Source organism: Chanodichthys erythropterus, chromosome 7 (assembly GCF_024489055.1).
Source record: "Chanodichthys erythropterus isolate Z2021 chromosome 7, ASM2448905v1, whole genome shotgun sequence".
NCBI classification, from domain to species: Eukaryota; Metazoa; Chordata; class Actinopteri; order Cypriniformes; family Xenocyprididae; genus Chanodichthys; species Chanodichthys erythropterus.
The window spans coordinates 3,454,090-3,475,225 of record NC_090227.1 but is presented as its reverse complement, the minus strand read 5'-3'; the positions used below and the strand labels follow the sequence as shown (position 1 = coordinate 3,475,225).

At 37.4% G+C, this 21,136-nt stretch overlaps 1 protein-coding gene across 1 annotated transcript in view; it reads right to left on the bottom strand.

Moving 5' to 3' along the window:
• kirrel3b (kirre like nephrin family adhesion molecule 3b) overlaps positions 1-21,136 on the bottom strand; it is a 359,059-nt gene that overhangs the window by 79,093 nt on the left and 258,830 nt on the right. The window contains exon 4 of the mRNA XM_067390740.1: positions 9,177-9,326. Coding sequence (XP_067246841.1) covers positions 9,177-9,326 — 150 coding nt within the window. The remainder of the gene's footprint in view (positions 1-9,176; positions 9,327-21,136) is intronic.

Here is a 21,136-nt window from a genome sequence, read left to right as displayed (position 1 = left end):
TGGACTGGACTAATGGCTTTTAAGTCCTTGAGCCTGCCTGTTGAAATCACTGTGCCAGAAAATGCCAATTATTGCCTGTTGCCTCATTGGATCCCATTCACTTTTAATAGACCATGAAGTGTCTCTCATTTCCCCTATTGAGGAGAGAGCAGCAGACGATTATGGTGCAATGTGTTTTATCTGCCCACATACAGCTTTTAATTTCTCTAAGTGAGTGGGAGACAGAAAACGGGCAGGATAACCCAAAAAACAAACATTTAATAAGCCATCAAAAACAGACTGTGCCCACATCAGTTGGTGGACTACTTTGGAAAGTTGTTTTGAAGGTCTTTCTTACAAATATGGTGATATTTAAATAATTCAGAAGGAAAGCTGTTATGTAAAAGGAACAGTCTATATTGACACTACATGATATAAGTGGCCAGTTATTTACCTATGTTTGACCTCATTTGTTTTCTGTTTGAGAAGGCACAATTTGTTCACTTATCCGATCCATGCAGCTTGCATATAAAAAATCACTTTTTTATCTCTTTAATATCTCAGTTGTTTATTCTAGATGTCATGGAGATTAAATGGCAAGCAAACAGAGACTTTCATTTAAATCTCATGCTTTTCATAAAAGTGATCTCAACTTGAGTGGTTTACTTGAGTTTCAGAAGATCAGTGATCCCAAAAGTCTGCAATCAGAGTTTCAATATGAACTAAAACATTTATCATCAATTTCATTTGAAATTCAAAATAATAGTTATCCTGTGCACACTAATTGAACTTTTCCTGTATTTTACAGTTGTCTCATTTGTGGCAGTCTGAGAAATCTGAAGTTGATACTCAAATTAAACCATACTGAAAACTCAGTTGAGTCAACCTTGACAACTGTCAGGTTACAATTTATGGCCTGTAATGTGAACATAGCCAAATCAAACACTGTTTATGGTGGCTGCCAGTCAAAGCAAGGGAAGCAGACCGAGTCATTTTAATGGCCATTGACTTAGTTCGATACTGTGTTTATTCCTGATGAGAGATTAATGGGTTTGTTGCAGGCGGCATCTATTGCCACTTAATGCCTAGCTGCAAATCTTGAGGACTTATTTCTCAGATGAATGCAGAATATGTGCATTGGCTTCTGAAGACATTACTGATTTATCAAACACTATGAATACACAGGAATTTGCAAAAGCTACTTATCAACATGGACTCAACCACAATGCATTGCTTTGACTTGGGCATGCTCAAGAGAATGCTTATTTTACACACGTAATATTATAATGTGCAAATTATTTATTTGTTTGTTTGTTTGCTGAGTGGGACACACACAAACTCTTGATGGAACTAGTAGGCTTTGAATGTATGAGTTTGAAATCAGCAGGGATTTGCTTCCTACAGCGATCCTGTAATAAAGTGAAGGAGCTATCTTAGCTAGTCTTTGTGCAAGCTGACGCCAGTCAAATAACAAACAATGATTAACTGTGATCTAGAGATTACATCCACCCACCTGTATCATTATCTGAGCTTGGTCCATACAAATGCAGTTTTTTATTAACCCAAATATGTGCATTCTATCAGTATGTTCAGTATGATCCACATTTCATCTCTCATCTGGACACCTTTTAGATTAATATATCATTATATAAATCATGCATGGTTCACTCAAGAAAAGCACAACAGAGGATGTCAGAAAGAAAAATGAAATAATTCTATCATTGATCACAATGAATCCCTAAGACAACCCACGTCAACCAAAGCAAACAATATAAAATAGCCCCATTAGAGTTAATGAATCCATCAGGACAGGAAAGGATTAGTCTTTATGTCGGATCGATGGAAGGGGGAAAGGGCCGTGAATGGAGACGTGACGCAGTGATTAATGGTTCGAGGGAACAAGTGAGTATCTGCCTGTCGGCTCAAACAGAGCAAATGATTGAGAGAGAATGTGTTAATTACATACATGGCTGTTATTTTCTTCCATTCGCTTTGTCTCTGGGAACCAAAATTTGGATATATTTTGTAGAAAGCAGGGCTGGTAAAAGTATGTTACGTGAGTACTTAGATTCGAAAAAAAAAAAAAAAAAAGATTTAAAGGGTTAGTTCACCCAAAAAATGAAAATTCTGTCATTTATTACTTACCCTCATGCCGTTCCACACCTGTAAGACCTTCGTTCATCTTTGGAACACAAATTAAGATATTGTAGTTGAAATCCGATGGCTCTGTGAGGCCTGCATAGGGAGCAATGACATTTCCTCTCTCAAGATCCATTAATGTACTACTGTAAACACATTTTAATTAGTTCATGTGAGTACAGTGGTTCAATATTAATATTATTGAATAATAAGAATATTTTTGGTGCACCAAAAAAAAAAAAAAAAAAAAACGACTTATTTAGTGATGGCCGATTTCAAAACACTGCTTCAGGAAGATTCGGAGCACACATGAATCAGTGTATCGAATCATGATTCAGATCGCGTGACTTTGGCACTCCGAACAGCAGATTCGGTACACTGATTCATTTGTGCTCCGATGCTTCATGAAGCAGTGTTTTGAAATCAGCCATCACTAAATAAGTCATAATATTAATATTAAACCACTGTACTCACATGAACTGATTTAAATATGTTTTTAGTACATTAATGGATCTTGAGAGAGGAAGTGTCATTGCTGGCTATGGAGGCCTCACTGAGCCATCAGATTTCAACTAAAATATCTTAATTTGTGTTCCGAAGATTAACGAAGGTCTTACGGGTGTGGAACGGCATGAGGGTAAGTAATAAATGACATAATTTCATTTTTGGGTGAACTAACCCTTTAATGTAACATTTTATTTTGATTAATCTGCACATCAATTAGGGTATTCATTAGAGTATTAGTACACTGTCTGCTTAATATCTGCCAACACTTTATTTTTATGCTTCCCAGCTGACATTCTATAACTATAAGTAACTTTGCAAGTACATGTCAACTTATTCTACTAACCCGAACCCTAACCTAACAGTCTAGTAATACTAATGAGAGTTAGTTGACCTGTAGTTGTGTAGTTAGTAGAATCTCTAAAGTGGACTATTGAAATAAAGGGCAACAAAAAATTTATTGAGACCAACCCTTTCATGTGTCAGTAGTACTGACTCGGTCCCCACATGATCTCTGACTGTTAAGTGCCTTTACATGTGTATTTGTAGGGTGAATTCAGGTTGATTGAGACACTTTTTGCCATTGAGATAACTGGAAAAATGCTCCAATAAACCTGAATTCACCCTATATGTCTGTTTTGATTACTACATTATGTCTAATCATGCAAGACTAAATCAAATACTTAAACATTATTTTATTTTATTTTTTTATTTTATTTTATTTTATTTTAAATCTTTAAATGTATTTAAATGTATTTAAATGTATTTAAATGTTTTATGTATTTATTTATTTATTTGTAATGCTGGGCAAACAATTAATCATGATTAATCACAATTAATTGCATCCAAAATAATGTGACGATTAATCGCACCCAAAACAAAAGTTTGTGTTACATAATGTATATATAAATACACAGACATACATATATATTTTTAAGAGAAATTTGTTATATCTGTATATAAAATATTCATATTTATATATAATATAAATTATATTATAATAAGTACAGTATATGCATGCAAATATTTCTTAAATATATACATGTGTGTGTGTATATGTATATATATATATTCATAGATTCATATGATCTACTGAAATTTTGATGTTGTAAAAATCTTAGTCAAAAAGGACATTTGACATTGCTCTGTGAGTGTTGCTTTCTATGGATTTTTCTTTTTTGCTCTCCCACAGCACGTTGGCTTTGAAGTGAGCAGCACAAATCCGAAAGCTACTGTTTGGATTACTGATTCGCCAAGAGTGTAAATAAAACAATGCATCAAAATGAGAATCAGCATGCTGCACGGCTCTTTACGTCCAGGCCGTCTCCCTGTCTGGTTCTGTCTGGGTATTCACGTTCACACCAGCAATGCACACAATGCATATTCATGACTTTTATTTGTGTGTTTGTGGCAGCATTGAACTGATGTCTTTAATTAGAACCAGCAGCAAAACGACCTCCACCAAGAATGTGGGGACCGATACGAATCAGCCTCTTTTGTCTGCTGATTTATTAAACATATTGTTTGCGATTTCTCGTTTTAATCAATGTTCTCCCAAACTGAAACAGCTCTGAATGAGACAAGCCTCTTCCATGAATAGCTGAGTAGGCTGATATTGAAATGTGTAGCGTTGAGCTGTTGTACTCGCCTCTTTTTTTTTATGCGTGCAGCTGCTAGCTTGGAGTACGTCGTCGTAGATGTGTCAATTTTCTTTATTGGACGCAGCGTTACTTGTTGACGCAGGCAAGACTGATAAAAGGAGCAGCTGTGCAGAGTTTTATTCTGTAAAGTGTCATTCATGTCAAAGCAATGCACCTCCGCCCTTGTGCCCGAAGCTTGCTTTTAAAGTGCTCTTTTGTCTAAAGCACAGGCTCTCGGCAACTCGAAAAAAATTACATGCCATAAAAAAGAGAGACGGAGAGAGCGCAGGACTTCATTGAAATTCTTCATGGCCCTCTGAGCGCTGGCCCACCATTGATCCGCATAAAGAGCTAGATGGGGCTGGCTCGCCTCGGATTGGGTCGGCCCTCGGCTCCGGGCGTGACTGTTAAACTGCAGCTGATGTGCCGTTAAGTGCCGCTCTCTGTCTCTCTTCTCATAATCGCGGGTCCCGCAAGCGCAGAACCTCTTCTCACCTCCCAACCCCCACCCCGGCTTCAATTCACCCTCTCTTCCTCTTTGACCACTTTTAAAGCTCTTCTCCCAGTGTTTACACTGCCAGGGCCCGGCTCCCAGGAGCCTGATAATGACAAACCCGGGAGTGGGATGGATTTATCAGGGCTCAGTTGCCTATTGGGGTCTAATTAAAGGCCACTATCAGTGCCAAAATGGCACAGAGCAGCGGCCACTGAAGGTCAGAGGCAAACAGACCTGTGATCTCCAGCGGAATACATATTTAATTTTAAGGATAAGCCCAGCAACTGTTTTTAAAGAGGCCAACTGGGCTTTACGTCATGCTTTGCACTGGAAATATCCCAGAAGGCATAGCAGAGCTGCATCTGTGATAGAAAAATGAAGTAAAACATTGAATTACCCTTTTCTGCGACCCAGTGAGTTTAGGGAATCATGTTAGAGTCTAGGCTACTTTTCAAAGTGATGCTTACACCTGCTATTTCCACACAAGGATTTCATGCGCTGTAATCCAAGAAAATCCAATGTAAATGTCATAAAGGGGGACCAACTGTTTCCGATCAACCTGAATATGAATAATGTTCATGATGTTCAAAGTCTGTAGGAGGAAGGAATGGGAATCCAATGGCTGTCGGCATAAATTAAGCAATTAACCAAACAAGCAGCACTTTGCTAGTCAGGAAAAGCCACACACTTCACAAGCTATTAACAGTTAAAAGTACTTAAGAGGTTATATTGTAGTTGCTCTTGTCCTTCTACGCTTGACATCATTTGGACAGTTTTTAAAAAGCAATCACTCCCTCTAGTTTAAACTTGTGTACCAAAGTCAACTTAATTATCAAAAGCTTTGTGTAAAACCAATTTGGCTATTTGAGAGGCAGATGAAGACCGGCTGCTAGTTGAAGGGTAAAATTAAATCAAATTCGCTGGAGCAGTGGACACGTTTACCTCTCACTCAGTCAGAAATTACCATCTTATTTGACCAAAATGTGATCTCATGTGAATGCTCATGCTGGCATTGGCTGGTTTATGCATATTAGTGCTAGGGTAGCAGATGACGCTTAGTTGGATTGGTTGGTTGAGCAGCATGATCTTTCCTGTAATGATGGTTAAGCTACACCAGCATGGTCTTTCTTTTAGAGACGGTGAAGCTTGTTGATCATCATTGTTTCATGTAAACCTGGTTATGATCATCATCCAGCATGGTCAAAACACAATCAGCAAGATGTGTTTTGGTCGACTGGATCACAAGTGGATGAGGGAGACACGTACCCGTTTACACCTGGTATTTTAATTCATCTCTTTTGTCCACTTTCAACCACTTCTGTCTTGATTTCTTCGAGGGGAGGGTCAATGGGCAGGTAAATGTATGGGTTTTTTTCAGATATTTCGATCTAATGGACAAAATAAGCTTGCACAATTTGCATATGAACATTTGGAGACAACATACAGAGAGCATCAGTGTTCGTTTCTGCTCTGATTTCAGGAATCAGGACTGGTGAGGAAAATATTGTGCTTGGGTCTTCAGCCGACAAAGTTTAAATCCCATCTGGCAACTGTGCTCTAAAATGTTTACACGTTAGGTCAATAGGCGGAGAGCAGGAGGTCTTTTGTGGCAGTTAGAACACATTCGGCAACATGAGCGTTTCCACTATGAAAGCAATCCGGTCAAATGCGTTTTCAACTACCTCTGGAAGTGGTTGAAAGTGGACGAGCTCAAAACGTTTTACACCCCGTTTACACCTGTATTTAGCGCCATCCACTTTTGATCTGATCGACCAAAACGCATCTTAACACCAGGTGGAAACAGGGCCTAAGTTAATGTTAATCATGCATGGTTAAGATATCTCTGAATTACAGTCAGGACACTTTCCAAAGGGGAAATTTGAACTGCGTTGCATAGAAAAGATATCTCCTGAAGGGGGATTAGGGCTGTGTGGCGCAGTTTGAGGTGTATTGGCAAAAGGGGAGATTGAAACTTTGTTTATCAGTTTGAAGTGCCTCAACAGGTAGCTATAGACAGCGGTCCTGTCGTGTGAGGAAGATCCATTTAGATCTGCTCTGATGGATAGATCCATTTAGATCCACTCTGACGGACAACAACAACAACAAAAAAACTCCCTAAGACTTCCTAGCTCTTCCATCCAGATAGCAAAATTCTGTTTTTACTGTTATTTCTATTCCTTACGTTCTATTTTTATTCTTCTTCTTTATGTAAAGCACTTACAAATAAATATATACAAATAAAATTGCCTTGCCTAACACAAGACTAAGAGAAATTCACTCACTGCTCTTTACTAAATAACTTTTGTAATTTTATTTGATTAATCTGTATTTAATTTTTAAAATGAATCTATCCAAGGGTTTATTTGTGTTATCATTAGTAATTTGTTTATTTCTTCTTATTTTATTACTTAAAGCCCTAGAACCAGTTTTTACAAGATGTAATATAAGTCTAAGGTGTCCCCTGAATGTGTCTGTGAAGGTTCAGCTCAAAATACCCCATAGATTCTTTTTTAATTAATTTTTTTAACTGCCTATTTTGGGGCATCATTAAATATGCATCGATTCAGGCTGCGGCCCCTTTAAATCGCACGCTCCCTGCCTCCCGAGCTCTCGACTATAATACAGTGCATTTACAAAGTTCACACAGCTAATATAACCATAAAATGAATCTTTACAAGATGTTTGTCATGCATACTGCATGTATGCGTCGGATAATGTGAGTAAAGTATTTATTTGGATGTTTACATTTGATTCTGAATGAGTTTGAGGCTGTGCTTCGTGGCTAAAGCTAACATTACACACTGTTGGAGAGATTTATAAAGAATGAAGTTGTGTTTGTGCATTATACAGACTGCAAGTGTTTAAAAATGAAAATAGCGACGGCTCTCTTGTCTCTGTGAGTACAGTAAGAAACGATGGTAACTTTAACCACATTTAACAGTACATTAGCAACATGCTAATGGAACATTTAGAAAGACAATTTACAAATATCACTAAAAATATCATGTAATCATGGATCATGTCAGTTATTATCGCTTCCATCTGCCATTTTTGTCCTTGCTTGCTTACCTAGTCTGATGATTCAGCTGTGCACAGATCCAGACATTAATACTGCCCTTGTGTAATGCCTTTAACATGGGATGGCATATGCAAATATTGGGGTCATACATATTAATGATCCTGACTGTTACGTAACAGTCGGTGTTATGTTGAGATTCGAATGTTCTTCGGAGGTCTTTTAAACAAATGAGATTTATATAAGAAGGAGGAAACAATGGAGTTTGAGACTCACTGTATGTCATTTCATTGTACTGAACTCTTGTTATTCAACTATGCCAAGATAAATTAAATTTTTTATTCTAGGGCACCTTTAATGTTTACTTGTCTTTTTAAAATTCAATTAAAGTTTGAAATCAATCTTGTGCTATTGTAACAAAGTTACCCTATTGTAAAAACACAAATACATTGAGTGAGCAACCATTTATGTGAGATAGTTGTAATGGTAATTGAGCAATTCTTAAATATGAATAAAAGCCTTAATTAAAATCTGTCATGAAGTGATCTCTTCAGAATAAATTATTGATTGCCTAGACTTTTAATGAATGGACAAAAACAAAAACAAAACAAAAAAAAAGCTAATATTAAAAATGTCTATGACAATATATACGGCGGTTTTCGTTTGAAAACGTATATTTTTCTCTCCGTTTTGGCCTTCCGTCCACACTGAGACGGCGTTTTAAGTCAACGAAAACATAGCTTTTGGAAAACACTCTCCAAAGCGGTTAAATTTGAAAATGCAGTCTTCGCGTCGAAGTGTGGACTGTGAAAACGGAGGCTTTTGAATACAATGACGCATTTTTAGTCATGTGATGCAGTCATATGACCAATTCAGCCAAGACACGTCTCCCAGTTTACATTCTCGCTTGCTTTGGCCACTTTAGACTCATGTGTTACTCGCAGCAACAACTCCACCTCACTGTCGGTCCATTAAAAAAACTCAGTGCCTTTCCTTGACATTGCATCAAAGTTTCAAAAAGCCAGAAAGTAAATAAACGCCTAGCTGGAATGGCGCAGGTCGAAGCTTTACTCATGCGCAGTAGGGGTATGTAAGCGTTTTCATACGTTTCAGTGTGGATGAGCAACTTTTGGAAAACGTTTGAAAATGATAGTGTGGACGTGGAGCGTTTTTAGACGAAAACTCAGTTTTCAAATATATCCTTATTAGTTAGTAAATCAGTCTTACAAGTGAAGTTGAATGGTTAAGAAGATCTACCAGGATGTTCTTTCTTTTTTACTGTTGATTATTAAAACTATTTAAGAAGCTTGATGGGGACACCAGCATCAAAATCATAACATAAACTGGTAACATTTTCAGTAGAGTTTGTTAAATAATACTAAACTGTTTATGACTTTATTACCTGCAAGATCTCTTCCGACGCCCAAAGCGAGGCCATCTCTGAGCCACAGCACGACACCATGGTAACCAGGAATGGAGCAGGGTAGCGTCACAGGCTGACCAGCCACAACTACCAAGTCCTGAGGCTGCTGTAAGAACACTGCATTCACTCCTGAAACAAAAGAGATGGAAAGAGAGTTAAACATTAATGTTTCAACTACAGCATTATAGCTCTTTCCTCATACTGACATATCTTAAACACATCAGATCCATTATGAAATGGTTTAATGTTACATGACCTAATTTGAAGAATGTATTCAATGAATAACTCTTAAGTGTGATTAACACGCCATGTTGAAGTGCACTGAGAAACTCTCTCCAGCCTGTCAACACTGAATCTTTCACACATAGAAAAATACATAAAGCAAATGAAGTTGAACTCCATTAGAGATGAGTGGCCCGAGAAGGCAGTAAGCAGTAACCCACTGAGACACAAGACGCCTCTTAAAGAAAGGTGTCACGGATATGAGAACAAGTGTCATAGAAGGAGAAAGAGAAGTAAAGTAGGACAGTCCTCAGAATCTGCTTTATTCCTGTATCTATCCACATGGTGGGCACAAAGATACCAGCGCCTGTCACTCGGGTGGTCCAGGTTTGACTGGTTAGCATTGGCAGTTGGCCCCAAAGATTTCTGTCTCCAAAGGGAATCTAGTTAGAAGACAAATGTCTTGTATTTCAAACTCCAGTGGTACATATTGCATGTGCAGTCACAAACACACACGTTCAAAAATACAATGGTTGACATCAGCTATCAATATTGCAATGAGCTGTCTCAGTGGAGAGATGACGAGTTTCTTGCTGGCAGTACTGTATAATGGGAGTCACACTGGCAGTCATGCTGAACTCTGCAGCTGTCCCTGATGTGTGCCTATCTACAATTGAAGAAGATGGCTCATATTGCCCATTCCACTCTAAATAGCAGTATACTGCTTAATCAATACTCACTTCTGTGGAACACTTACCACCCTCTCTTTTACTTGATGTACTGTATATGTGTGTGTGTGTGTGTGTGTGTTTGTGTGTTTCTAACATAGTTATATTTTACTAAAAAATGTCCCCAGAAATTAGCAAAATATATGACAAAACAGCCTTTGGAGGATGCCGTTGCCTTACAAAAATGTACTGTGGCCAGTAAAACTGTACAGAGTTGGTATCAGATGGTAATATCATGGTGCTCAATAATTACATATTCACAATATATTTAAAGGGGTCATTTAAATGCCACTTTTACAAGATGTCCCCAGAGTGTGTCTGTGACGGTTTAGCGCAAAATACCCCTCAGATAATTTTTTATAGCATGTTGAATCCATTTTTTTGTGTGTCCCTTTAAATGCAAATGAGCTGCTGCTCCCAAGAAGAGGGCGGAGTTTCAAGAGCAGAAACTGTTTAGCCTTTTATGTTCAAATCGGAGTCGGACAATGATGGAGAGACTCAAGAAGAAGTGACAACATGTAGAATGCAACAGGACGTTTCTGAATGGTCATTTGAAGAATTTATCTAGCTGATGTGGAGTTAACTATCTTAAAGTCATTGATTAGCATATTCTGTAATGATCTATAAATCGGTTGTGTGGGAAGTGTTGTAAGATCCTACAGAGTCAGAGAATATATGCTGCATGAAGATATAACAGGTATATTATGTTGTCATCTTGTTTTTATGACATGCTTTTGCAAGAGTGTTGGACTCACCCCTTTGTTGCGTGTTCTCTGGGGCAGGGTTTATGTAAATTTTAGAGTGATGGGGAAGAAAGGCATTGTAGTTCCTACCAGCTGTTTGTTGTAGTCCTTAAAAAGCGATTTCTTTAAAAGAAAATATCTCTTTGCATCGAACTTTGAGCGTTGTAACTTTGCAGATGTTGCAACATTACATACTAACTAAAATTAAAAAAAGCGAAATCATAAACACCTCTTTAAAAAAGGTGGGATTGCCAAAACACAGGGCCAAAAACAGTATTCAAATGGGAAAGCAATTTTTTAAGGACTACAAGTTTAGTGATTTTTTTCTTTTCTATTTTTTGCTTTACCGTTTATACAAAGTTCTGTCATGAAACTCCAGATGGCACAGGATAATAGGTCCTTATCTCAACCTGCTCGCAATCTCATCTATTATCTATAGGTCACAGCTGATTGGTTCCTGCTGTATCAGTGAGCATCCTCAACCTTCAAATATTTGGGTAAAATTTACCTTAGCAGTGCAGTTTCAGAAACCCTTCCCCTTCCCCAGCTCCACCTGTATAGATCTGCTATGGGTAATTCATGTAGGCTCTATTGTACAGCAGTAGCATGTCTTAAATGTGAACAGGGCATTGCTGCTAGAGCCATCAAGGCACTAGTTTTATAACAAATTATCAGCCTTCAACAATAAATTCCAAGAAAAATACTGACTTTTTATGCACAATCCATAAGACTCTATTTTTGTGTGGACTGTATAATTAAAGTCTATATATATCTAACCAATATGTGTTGCATATCTGTCAGTTACCTTATGTATGTACACAGGCAAATTCATTTATTTATTTCATGTCTCACAGCATCAAAAAAGTTAATCTTTTAAAATAACGTCTTGATAACATTTTCTGTTCCGCTCCGTCGAGCAGTTTATGAACGCAAGAATGTGAACACACACTTCTGATCGGTGTGTGGTGGACATGAAGCTAATTATACAAAGTTGAAACTGACTCATTCAGACTACCCACTGACTAGACAATTATGAAAATATGTAATTTTGCACATCCACTATTGGGGTTAGGGTCAGTTCGTACTCTGCAGTTATTACCTTTATTTGAAAACAGTTGGACTCTATCCAAATTCACTGCTATGGACACATAGCACAAGTATGTGCTAATACCTATAAAATATGACATTTTCTAGATTAATGTTAAATTAAACACACAGGGAGGAAATAATTAATTGCCAGAATCCAGCAGGATGTCTTTAATGCTGTGAATTGCATGGATTAGTAAACAAATCAGTCATACCTCTGTCCTGCCTCCAGTAAAATGTGATGAATGGCTTGTTAAAAGCTAAACATGAGTCCACAGATTGATTTATACAAATTCTCCCTGGCGAAATCCAACGTCTGCTGCTCCAACAAGCCATTATTAAATCAACAACTGCAAAGATGCGCAATGAATTCTTATAAATATATTGGGCTGTTCATCTTTGAAGGCTAGCAGGCTTGCCTGGACACTGCAGTGTTTCTCATTCTGTCTTTTCCTGCGCTGTGAGCTGGTTTATTTGTTAGTGTGTGTTTGCTGTGAAGGTCCTCTGTAGATTACTCAGGTGTAGATAGAAGAACTGTGAATCGCAGCAGACCCGCTTCCAGACTGCTGAGAGACATGAGATTTCCGCTTGTCTTGTCAGGTTATAGGAATACTGAGTGTAGATTAATGCTTATTTGTTCTGCTTTTGTTTTTGCTGTCTCTTCTACTGCGAGATGTGTGTTATTGTTGTCCATTCTGTGCAGTAACTGATTGACCCCTCTGCAGTTATTGCGCTCAGTGCAATTGTTAACCTATGACACCTCGACTTCCCTCAAATTCCCACCGCCGTGTCAGCTGTACCCCAACCACCATCACAAATGATTTGATTAGGAGAAGATTGACCTTCTCTGGACATAACTAATTATTATGATGAACGCTAATTATTATATAATATGGCTAATGGCTAATTAGAATAACAAAATAGAAAAAGATTGCTTTTTTTATGAATCCCATGACCTCTGAATTTATAAGTTTTCAGTTTAAGACAGTTGTAGAAATGCCACAGAGGTGGAAAATAGTGATTTGCTATTGGATGAAACAGACAAAGGGTTTCCTCACCCGAACTAACTATATATAACACATTAGGGATTGTGAAGTTTAAATAGATAAAAATAGGAAAATACACAGTTCCAGCATAGTTTCTACCCTTTATTGTTAGCTACCAATACGTAAGGTTAGTGCAATTAAATATTTTATTCTAATAGTGACCTGTGACCTAAAAATGTCTGTTTTAGTAAAGTCAGAACATGTTTGTCCAGAAATATTCAAAAACAGGCAATGGTAAAGAATGTGTTTTTCTGTGTGAACTGACTAATTCATGAACACAAGTAATATTATGTTGATGCATAAGCAAAATAGGGATCTAGATTTGGTGTTTAATAGCTTAAATGTGTTTTGAACTACATTAATGTTCATATTTGGTTGTAAAGTGAGCATGTTGTTATATACTATGTGGTAATATTATATACTAAGTGGATGGCAATATGGTGCTGCTCAAATGACAAATCATAATTATCAATTATTTATAATCACAATTATTAATAGTATTTAGTCTTTTGCAAAATCTCAAAATGAATTTTCTTTTTTCACTCTGTACATTATAATGTCACACTGACTAAGTACACTTCGAAACTTGCACTTTATCCTGTGCCAATAACATGCAAATAATTATTAACTTATCCTATAAATTTGTCCTATAACTTATCATATAAAGCCAAAACTTGGTCACACTTTGGTATAGGGAATCACAATTAACCATGACTTTTGCCTCTTAATTTACTGCATATTAATATCTAGCAAGATAGTTGTTGTAGCGTTTAAGTTTAGGTATGGGGCAGGCCAGGATTTTGGGATGTAGAATATGGTCAGAATAAGGCATTAATATGTGCTTTATAAGTACTAATAAACAGCCATACTCACAAATTCTTAAATTGTTCCCTCTGCTTATCAAATCACACCCGTGGATTAATAAACCGTACCCACAAATTTCAAATCCATGCATGGCCTAATAATGAACAGTTATATTTTTTATAAACAAATGTCAACAAATATTAATATATTGTAACAAATGTAATAACTAAAGTTGGGACCTTATTGCAAAGTGTTGAATTTCAGAAACCTTTCACTCATCCACCATTGACGTTTGCTTTTTCTATCACAAGGAATGTCTACTACCATCACTTTCAGTGTGGCCACTAATGGAAGTGGGAAGTCTGGTCATGGAGGTTAACATATCCTTCCTAGTGATCTATTTGCAGCACTGCACCACCTGGTGCATCCACTTGGACAGCAAAACGCAAGCCTGTTTTATTTCTTCCAAACCACCTCAAGCGGCAGGAAAACATATGTAGGTCAGTCAAGAGGGGGGTGTAGAAAAATGGGTAAAGAATAGGGAAGGTTGAACCAGGGGGCTTAAGTTCGCCCACTTTGGTGGAGGAATTCAGCGAGCTCAGCGATACTTCGGTCACATCTGGCAGCATTTCGCTTCGATGCTCAGGCAGCCGGCCTCAGAGCAGACCCTTCCTCCTTCTCCCCTCATCTTCTCGCCGTTCGAGACTGCCAGATGCACAGGCAACCGTGCGTAGAGGAGAGTGAAGCGGAGGCAACAGATTCCTCCACTCTTCCTCGTACAGCACTACTGCTTTAAAAAAAACTGTATGATCGAGTCCTCCAAAGCAAAGCAGGGTAAGAGGAAGACAAGAAATGTCTTGCTGATTATGAATGATTAATATTAATATTCGAAGCGGCACATAAAGCAGTACCGGTGTGGGCAGAAGTGACACTAATCCTCTTTAGAAATACTTTATTTACTGTGATAATCAGGGTAAATTGAGAATAATCCTGATAAGATACAGTCTTTTGAAATGAAATGAGCTGGTCAGACGAGTATGTGTGTGTTGATATTCCAGGCATGATTCCAGGCGGATCTGTCAGTAGGGTCTGTTACTACTGCAGGCAGTGCCTTGAGGGGCTCTCCTCCCTCCAGCTGCGTACAGACAGACGCAGTTAAAATTGACCGTAGCGTGTTAAACCTGAATCTCTTCACTTTCAGGTACAACTACACCATTCAGGTTAACAAGTTCTGAGTGAATGGAGTGTCTGAATAGGAGTGCCCTATTTTCTTTTTTTTTACAAATTGCATCAAATTTTGTCCTTGCCCTTCCAGGTTACATCTGAGTCGTACCATGTATGGTTGGGTTGAGAATGTCTTCAAGTGCTAAATGGAGGTCACATCAGTTTGGTTGGTAGTAGTTTCTCTAGCCAGACCACCTGATGCTGCGTAAAAACAGCCAATCGTAGTAAAGCCTACAACACAGTTTCCCAAACGGGAGTTTGTAAACCCCTGGGGGTTCGTGAAGGAACTACAGGGGGTTTGTGAGTTGACGAAAAGCTAATAATTAATAATATATAATGTGAAATTAAAATGAATGAGGCTTTGATTTAATTAAATAACTGTGTAGTCTGATTTTCTGCGTGTTTCAGAGAGAATTGCTCAAGGGTTTGAGTGTTTGAAAGTGAAGAAATTAAGACATACATATTAGTATTGTAACTTAGTTATTATAATTATCAAATATTCATTTTTATAGTGCAATTTTTAAGTTATTAATATTATTAATCAATTAAATTGGGTTCCAATTAAACCCCAGTGTGAATGTAATGGACACTATTACAACTAAAAAGAGGTTTGAGTCTACTTTAGAGTCTAGATACAAAATCAAAATAAAACACTTACTAACTTAATATTAAAATCTAGGTACTTTAAGTAATTTAAGGCTACTTCAAGAATATGTCTAAGGGGTTTTCAGCTGACCCCTGCCCCACTATATTGAGAGTTTTTTTTTTTTAAATGTGTCAGACGCTCAGTGAATGGGTGATCTGAGATGGATTATAAATTATAGTTTTTCATGTGTGTCATCTAAAAAAAAAAAAAGGAGACAGACATTGATCATGTGATTACAGTATATAGCTAATCAACTAACTATCTGACAGGCAACCTTTTAAAATATATAATGCTATTAAGCTATTTTTAATGAAAATATGGTGATGAAACTGTTGAATTAATGTATAAATATCATTACTTTCTTGAATGTAAAGTAAATGCTAGAAAATGACGCAATGGCTTGAAATTGCTATTTAGTTGGCATTCCATGATTTATTTATTTATTTATTTTTCATGGAGACTAAATTCATCAGGAATCCAATTAAAAACAGCTATTTTGTCCTTGTATTTGGTTTCTTTACTGATAACATTTGTAGGACATTTTTAACATGTGTTAAGGAAAAATTAAGTACTGATGCATTTTGATTTATCAAACATGACAGTTGGATTTTTGCCATACTTGGAAAGTTTATAACAATGGCATTTAACCAGGCACTATTTTTAAAACACATTACACATTAACGGTGTGAATGGATTGCCAACCATTTACATCATAAGGCCATAAAGAGTGCTACCCCTTTAAGAAAATAGCAGCGAGGTCGATTGTTATTCCCCAGCAGGGAGTTAATTTGCATTTCTGCCTCATGTAATATTTGTGATATGCTGTTAAGAGTGTGAAAAAAAAAGTGAATATCCAACTGTCATAAACCCCTTAACCACCAAAACAACATTATCTGAGTGTCAATACATCAAGATTGAGTTGATTTACTGTTGGCTGTTATAATGATGATGTAGAACAGATGGCATGGAAAGAGATGATGCCAGCAGGGGTGTTATTATTATCTTGCAGGTTAGTTGGCTATCAAAAATGTTGTTTGAAAAAATTATTTATGCAATTTAATATCTGTTCTAATTGGATAATTATGAAGATAATTTAATATAATTGCTGCTTGTGTACATGTTTGTGGATTGTCCCATCACTATTCCATCCATCCATCCATCCATCCATCCATCCATCCATCCATCCATCCATCCATCCATCCATCCATCCATCCATCCATCCCAAATAATTCTGAAGAAACAAACTGAATTAAATGTAAAATTTAGAAGTAGAAAGACTTTCTTGTAAATTAATCTTTGTTTTAAATCATTTTTGCAGTGTACCTGAGGCAGAATATTCACATTTACAAATTGATATTCCAAAATCTAACCAGATCAATCAGAATAAAACCACCAAGATGACCTTTATTATCTGATGCATGTTTTCCCAGACTTTAAAGCAAATCAGTTTAGTCAAGCCCATCAGCATCCTCCCTCATTCTCACTCTCCTTCTTCTGTTTGCACTTGTTCTTCACACCTTGACAGGGTTCAGCAGTCCCTTTAGACAGATTGGATTATGGCTATGCTTGTTTAAGTGAGGGGAATAGACAGACTCAAACTGATGAGCCAGGGATCATTATGGTCTCTGTAATGTTTTCATCTCACTCCGTGGTAATTTGTTTACCCTCCAACAGCGCTGGCAGTCCACAAACCCCTGCTCTATTTCATCTGGCAATAACAGAGATGTGACGGCCCGACGCTCTCAAAACTCACCCTCTGTGAATCATGACAAAAATTACTCTCAGGGCAGTATGGCATAGCCACTCGAAGAGACTAATCAGTTGCTCTACGGCACCTTGGATGGGAATACACACACACACACACACACACACACACACACACACACACACACACACACACACACACACACACACACACACACACACACACACACACACACACACACACACACACACACACACACACACACACACACACACACACTCCTAATCAGAGAATATTACCTCTCTCCATCCATTTCCCATATTCCCATTTCCTTCTAGCGAGAGAGTGTGTGTGTGTATTTAGAGGATGTGTCAGTGGAGCATTGCATCCGTGAGTGTCTTTGGCTAATGTTGCAGCCACAGATGTTTGTCTCCATTAAGATGCTCAATGCACAAGTTCAACGTTTCCAGTTCTCAAACTGTTTTGTTAAAGATTCTTTTAGTACTTTTTAGGAATACATATTTGGCAATAAATACGTGCAATTCCATTGAGATAAATATGAGATCAATTAAAACAATTCTTGCAAAAGGTGTGATTATACAGACTTTTAATGACCTCTCACAGTCTTTTTAGAGAGACCATAAATGTGATCCAGTAACTGGCATTAACTATATATTTAACAAAAATACTAAACAAACAGTATTTCATTTATTAATATAAAATAATCTGACAAAATGTGTAATGTGTATCTTTATCCCACCGTTATTTGTAAGCTGCATCTGTTTTAATCACTAAAACGAACCGGCACATAAGAATCATTTAATCAGGAGTGTTATCAGGACCTGGTTGGACAGTGCTGGCTTGGTTGTACAGTTCAGATTCACTAAAAACGAACAGGCTAATAAGAGTAATTTGTTCAGGAATACGATTGCAGTAGTCTTTTGATTTGCTAAAAAGAACAGGAGTCATGTAATCAAGAGTTGATTGGACAACAGCAGTTGTGCTGTATGTTTTTGATTCACCAAAAAGAACCAGTTCATAAGAGTCATTTGTTCAGAAATTGGATTGCAGTGGTTATACTGTATGATTGTGATTTACTAAAAATGTATGGTTCATAAGACTTGTTCAGGAATCAGATTACAGTAGTCACATTTTATGTTTTTGAATCACTAAAAAGAATCGGCTCATTAAAGTAATTGGTCACACTTTGTTTGGGGAACACATATTCACTGTTAATAGTTAGTAAGGTAGTTGTTGTAGTGGTTAATTTTAGGTATTAAGGGATGTTGAATATGGTCATGCAGAATAAGGCATTAATATGTTCTTTATAGGGTTGTCAAAAGTATCGACTTCGGTACCAAATCGGTACTGAAATTTTAAAAATGTGACGATACCAGCATTTTCCCCTAGCATTTTCAGCACTGTTTAGTGGATTCTTAAACATCTCTGATTGGCCATTGTGTTCACTAGATATGTCTGTGATTGGCTACAATGATCGACGCCTCCAAAACGTTGTAAATGAATAGACATCTTTGACGCTCTTCACCGAGCGCTTACACAGGCATCTATCCCTAATATATACTGTATGTGCTGATAGACACCTTGTTTCAAACATTTCTGTGTGTATCTGTGTAAGCGCTCGGTGAAGAGCATCAAATATATCTATTTACAACATGTTTGATGTATTGATCACTGTAGCCAATCATAAACGTATCTGTTGAGCATGTTAACATAATAGCCAATCAGAGGTGTTTAAGAATCTGCTCAACAGCGCACAAAATACTAGGGTATCGTCACATTTTATGTCGGTACTTTGATAACTCTAGTGCTTTTTAAGTGCTAACAAACAGTGTTGGGAAAAGTTGCTTTTAAAAGTAATGAATAACAATATTGAGTCACCCATAAAAAAGCTACTAATTGCATTACTTAGTTACTTTTTTATGGAAAGTAATGCGTTATTATGTTTGCGTTACTTTTTCTCACCTGGGCTGGGCTTGCTTGTTTGTTTTTTAATAACAACAAAAAATCTATTTTTGGCAAATGTAAAGGCCCTTTCACACCAAAAGTGAAATGGATAAACTTCAGGCTGATCACAAATGTGATTTTTATCTAAAGTCATTTTTGATTATTAGTATGGTTGAATTGGATCATCAAAGGTCAACAGCAAAGACATTAGTTAATAAAGTGAGATTAAATACATAAAGTATATTTGTTAATATTTGCAAGTGAGATGAGTTAATGATCGCATTCAGTCTAGAACTAAAATAACCACCATGTTTACACACAACATCTCTGCACTTACGATTTCTCTCAACATTGAGACAGGAAAGCTGTCAGTTAGTACATGGAAAACCAAAGTGACTTGAGTTGCATTACTTTACTAGTTACTTAAAAAAGTAATCTGATCACATAACTCGAGTTACTTGTAATGCGTTACCCGCAACACTGCTAATAAACAGTCAATATGCTACTTATATGCAGGGTATAATAAGCAACTAGTTAATAGTGAGGATTGGTCCCCAAACTAAAGTGTTACCAAGTAATTAGATTCAGACTACACTGGTTGTGCTGTATACATTTGATTCACTAAAACAAACCTGTTCATAAGAGTTATTTGTTTGGGAAACGTATTGCAGTAGTCACACTGTATGTTTTTGATTTGCTAAAAAGAACGGGCTCATGAGAGTCATTTGTTCGGGAATTGGATTGGAGTGGATGTGCAGTATGTTTTTGATTCACTTAAAAGAACTGAAGGCCGGAGAAATGGAGAAACAATATTTTTGCCTGCAGTCACGGACTCCACCAGAAGGGACTGAATTCCCATACCTGGCCCCATGGTCTCTGCCGCTGATATGGATGCACAGCATGGTAAAGCTCCCTCCCAGCGCCCACGGGCACGTGTTACACTGAAAGCCTTCATTTTGCCAGTGGCATGAGAAGACCGCTTCCTATTCCTGGCTGTTTACTACCGGGACAGTATGCCGTATTGCCCCTAGACTAATTAGAGAAGGATAAAAATGAATAAATCTCACCATTATTGTGTTTTCTCTGTGTGCTGTCACACCGAACCTGGCTGAAATTAGAAACTCGCCATACACACCGCATTTGTAGGCTTTGTGTCATTTGGCTCAAAGATGAAAAGCCCATCATGGAAGACAGATAGACAAATTAGACCAGCGGCAGACACGGTTTCAGTATGTACCTGCTGGCTCATGTTATTTGAAGGCATAATAACAGGGACAGCCCTGCTGGAGCTCAGCTAATCCAGACCTGGGGACCCAGACGAATGCAAACACAAATGGTGTTTGAGCCAAATGATGCTTAATTGAATTCTGCCTATTGGGCCGGAGCTGATGGCCAGATCAATCAACACCCTGCATATCCCTAGCTGTAGCTGCTGAATCCTGCGTTTATTCGAGCATCATCCCACCTGCATTGCTAATACCAATCACTTAAAGCTTAAACAGCCTCGTGGATGAGTTAATGGCTTTGACCTGTGAAACCACTTCCTGTTGACCAGTGCCTCAGTTGCTAAATGTAAATAAACCTCTCACCTCAGGCATTATATGAAAATATTATACTTTGAATTACTGTTGCTAGTGTAAAAAAAAAAATGATGGTAACCCAAGGTATTTAAAATGTTGCTAATGCATTTGCTAAAAAAAAAAAAAAAAAAAGTGAATGTATCTTTTTTTCATTATTTTTACTGGAAAATAAGATTTATTTATTTCAATG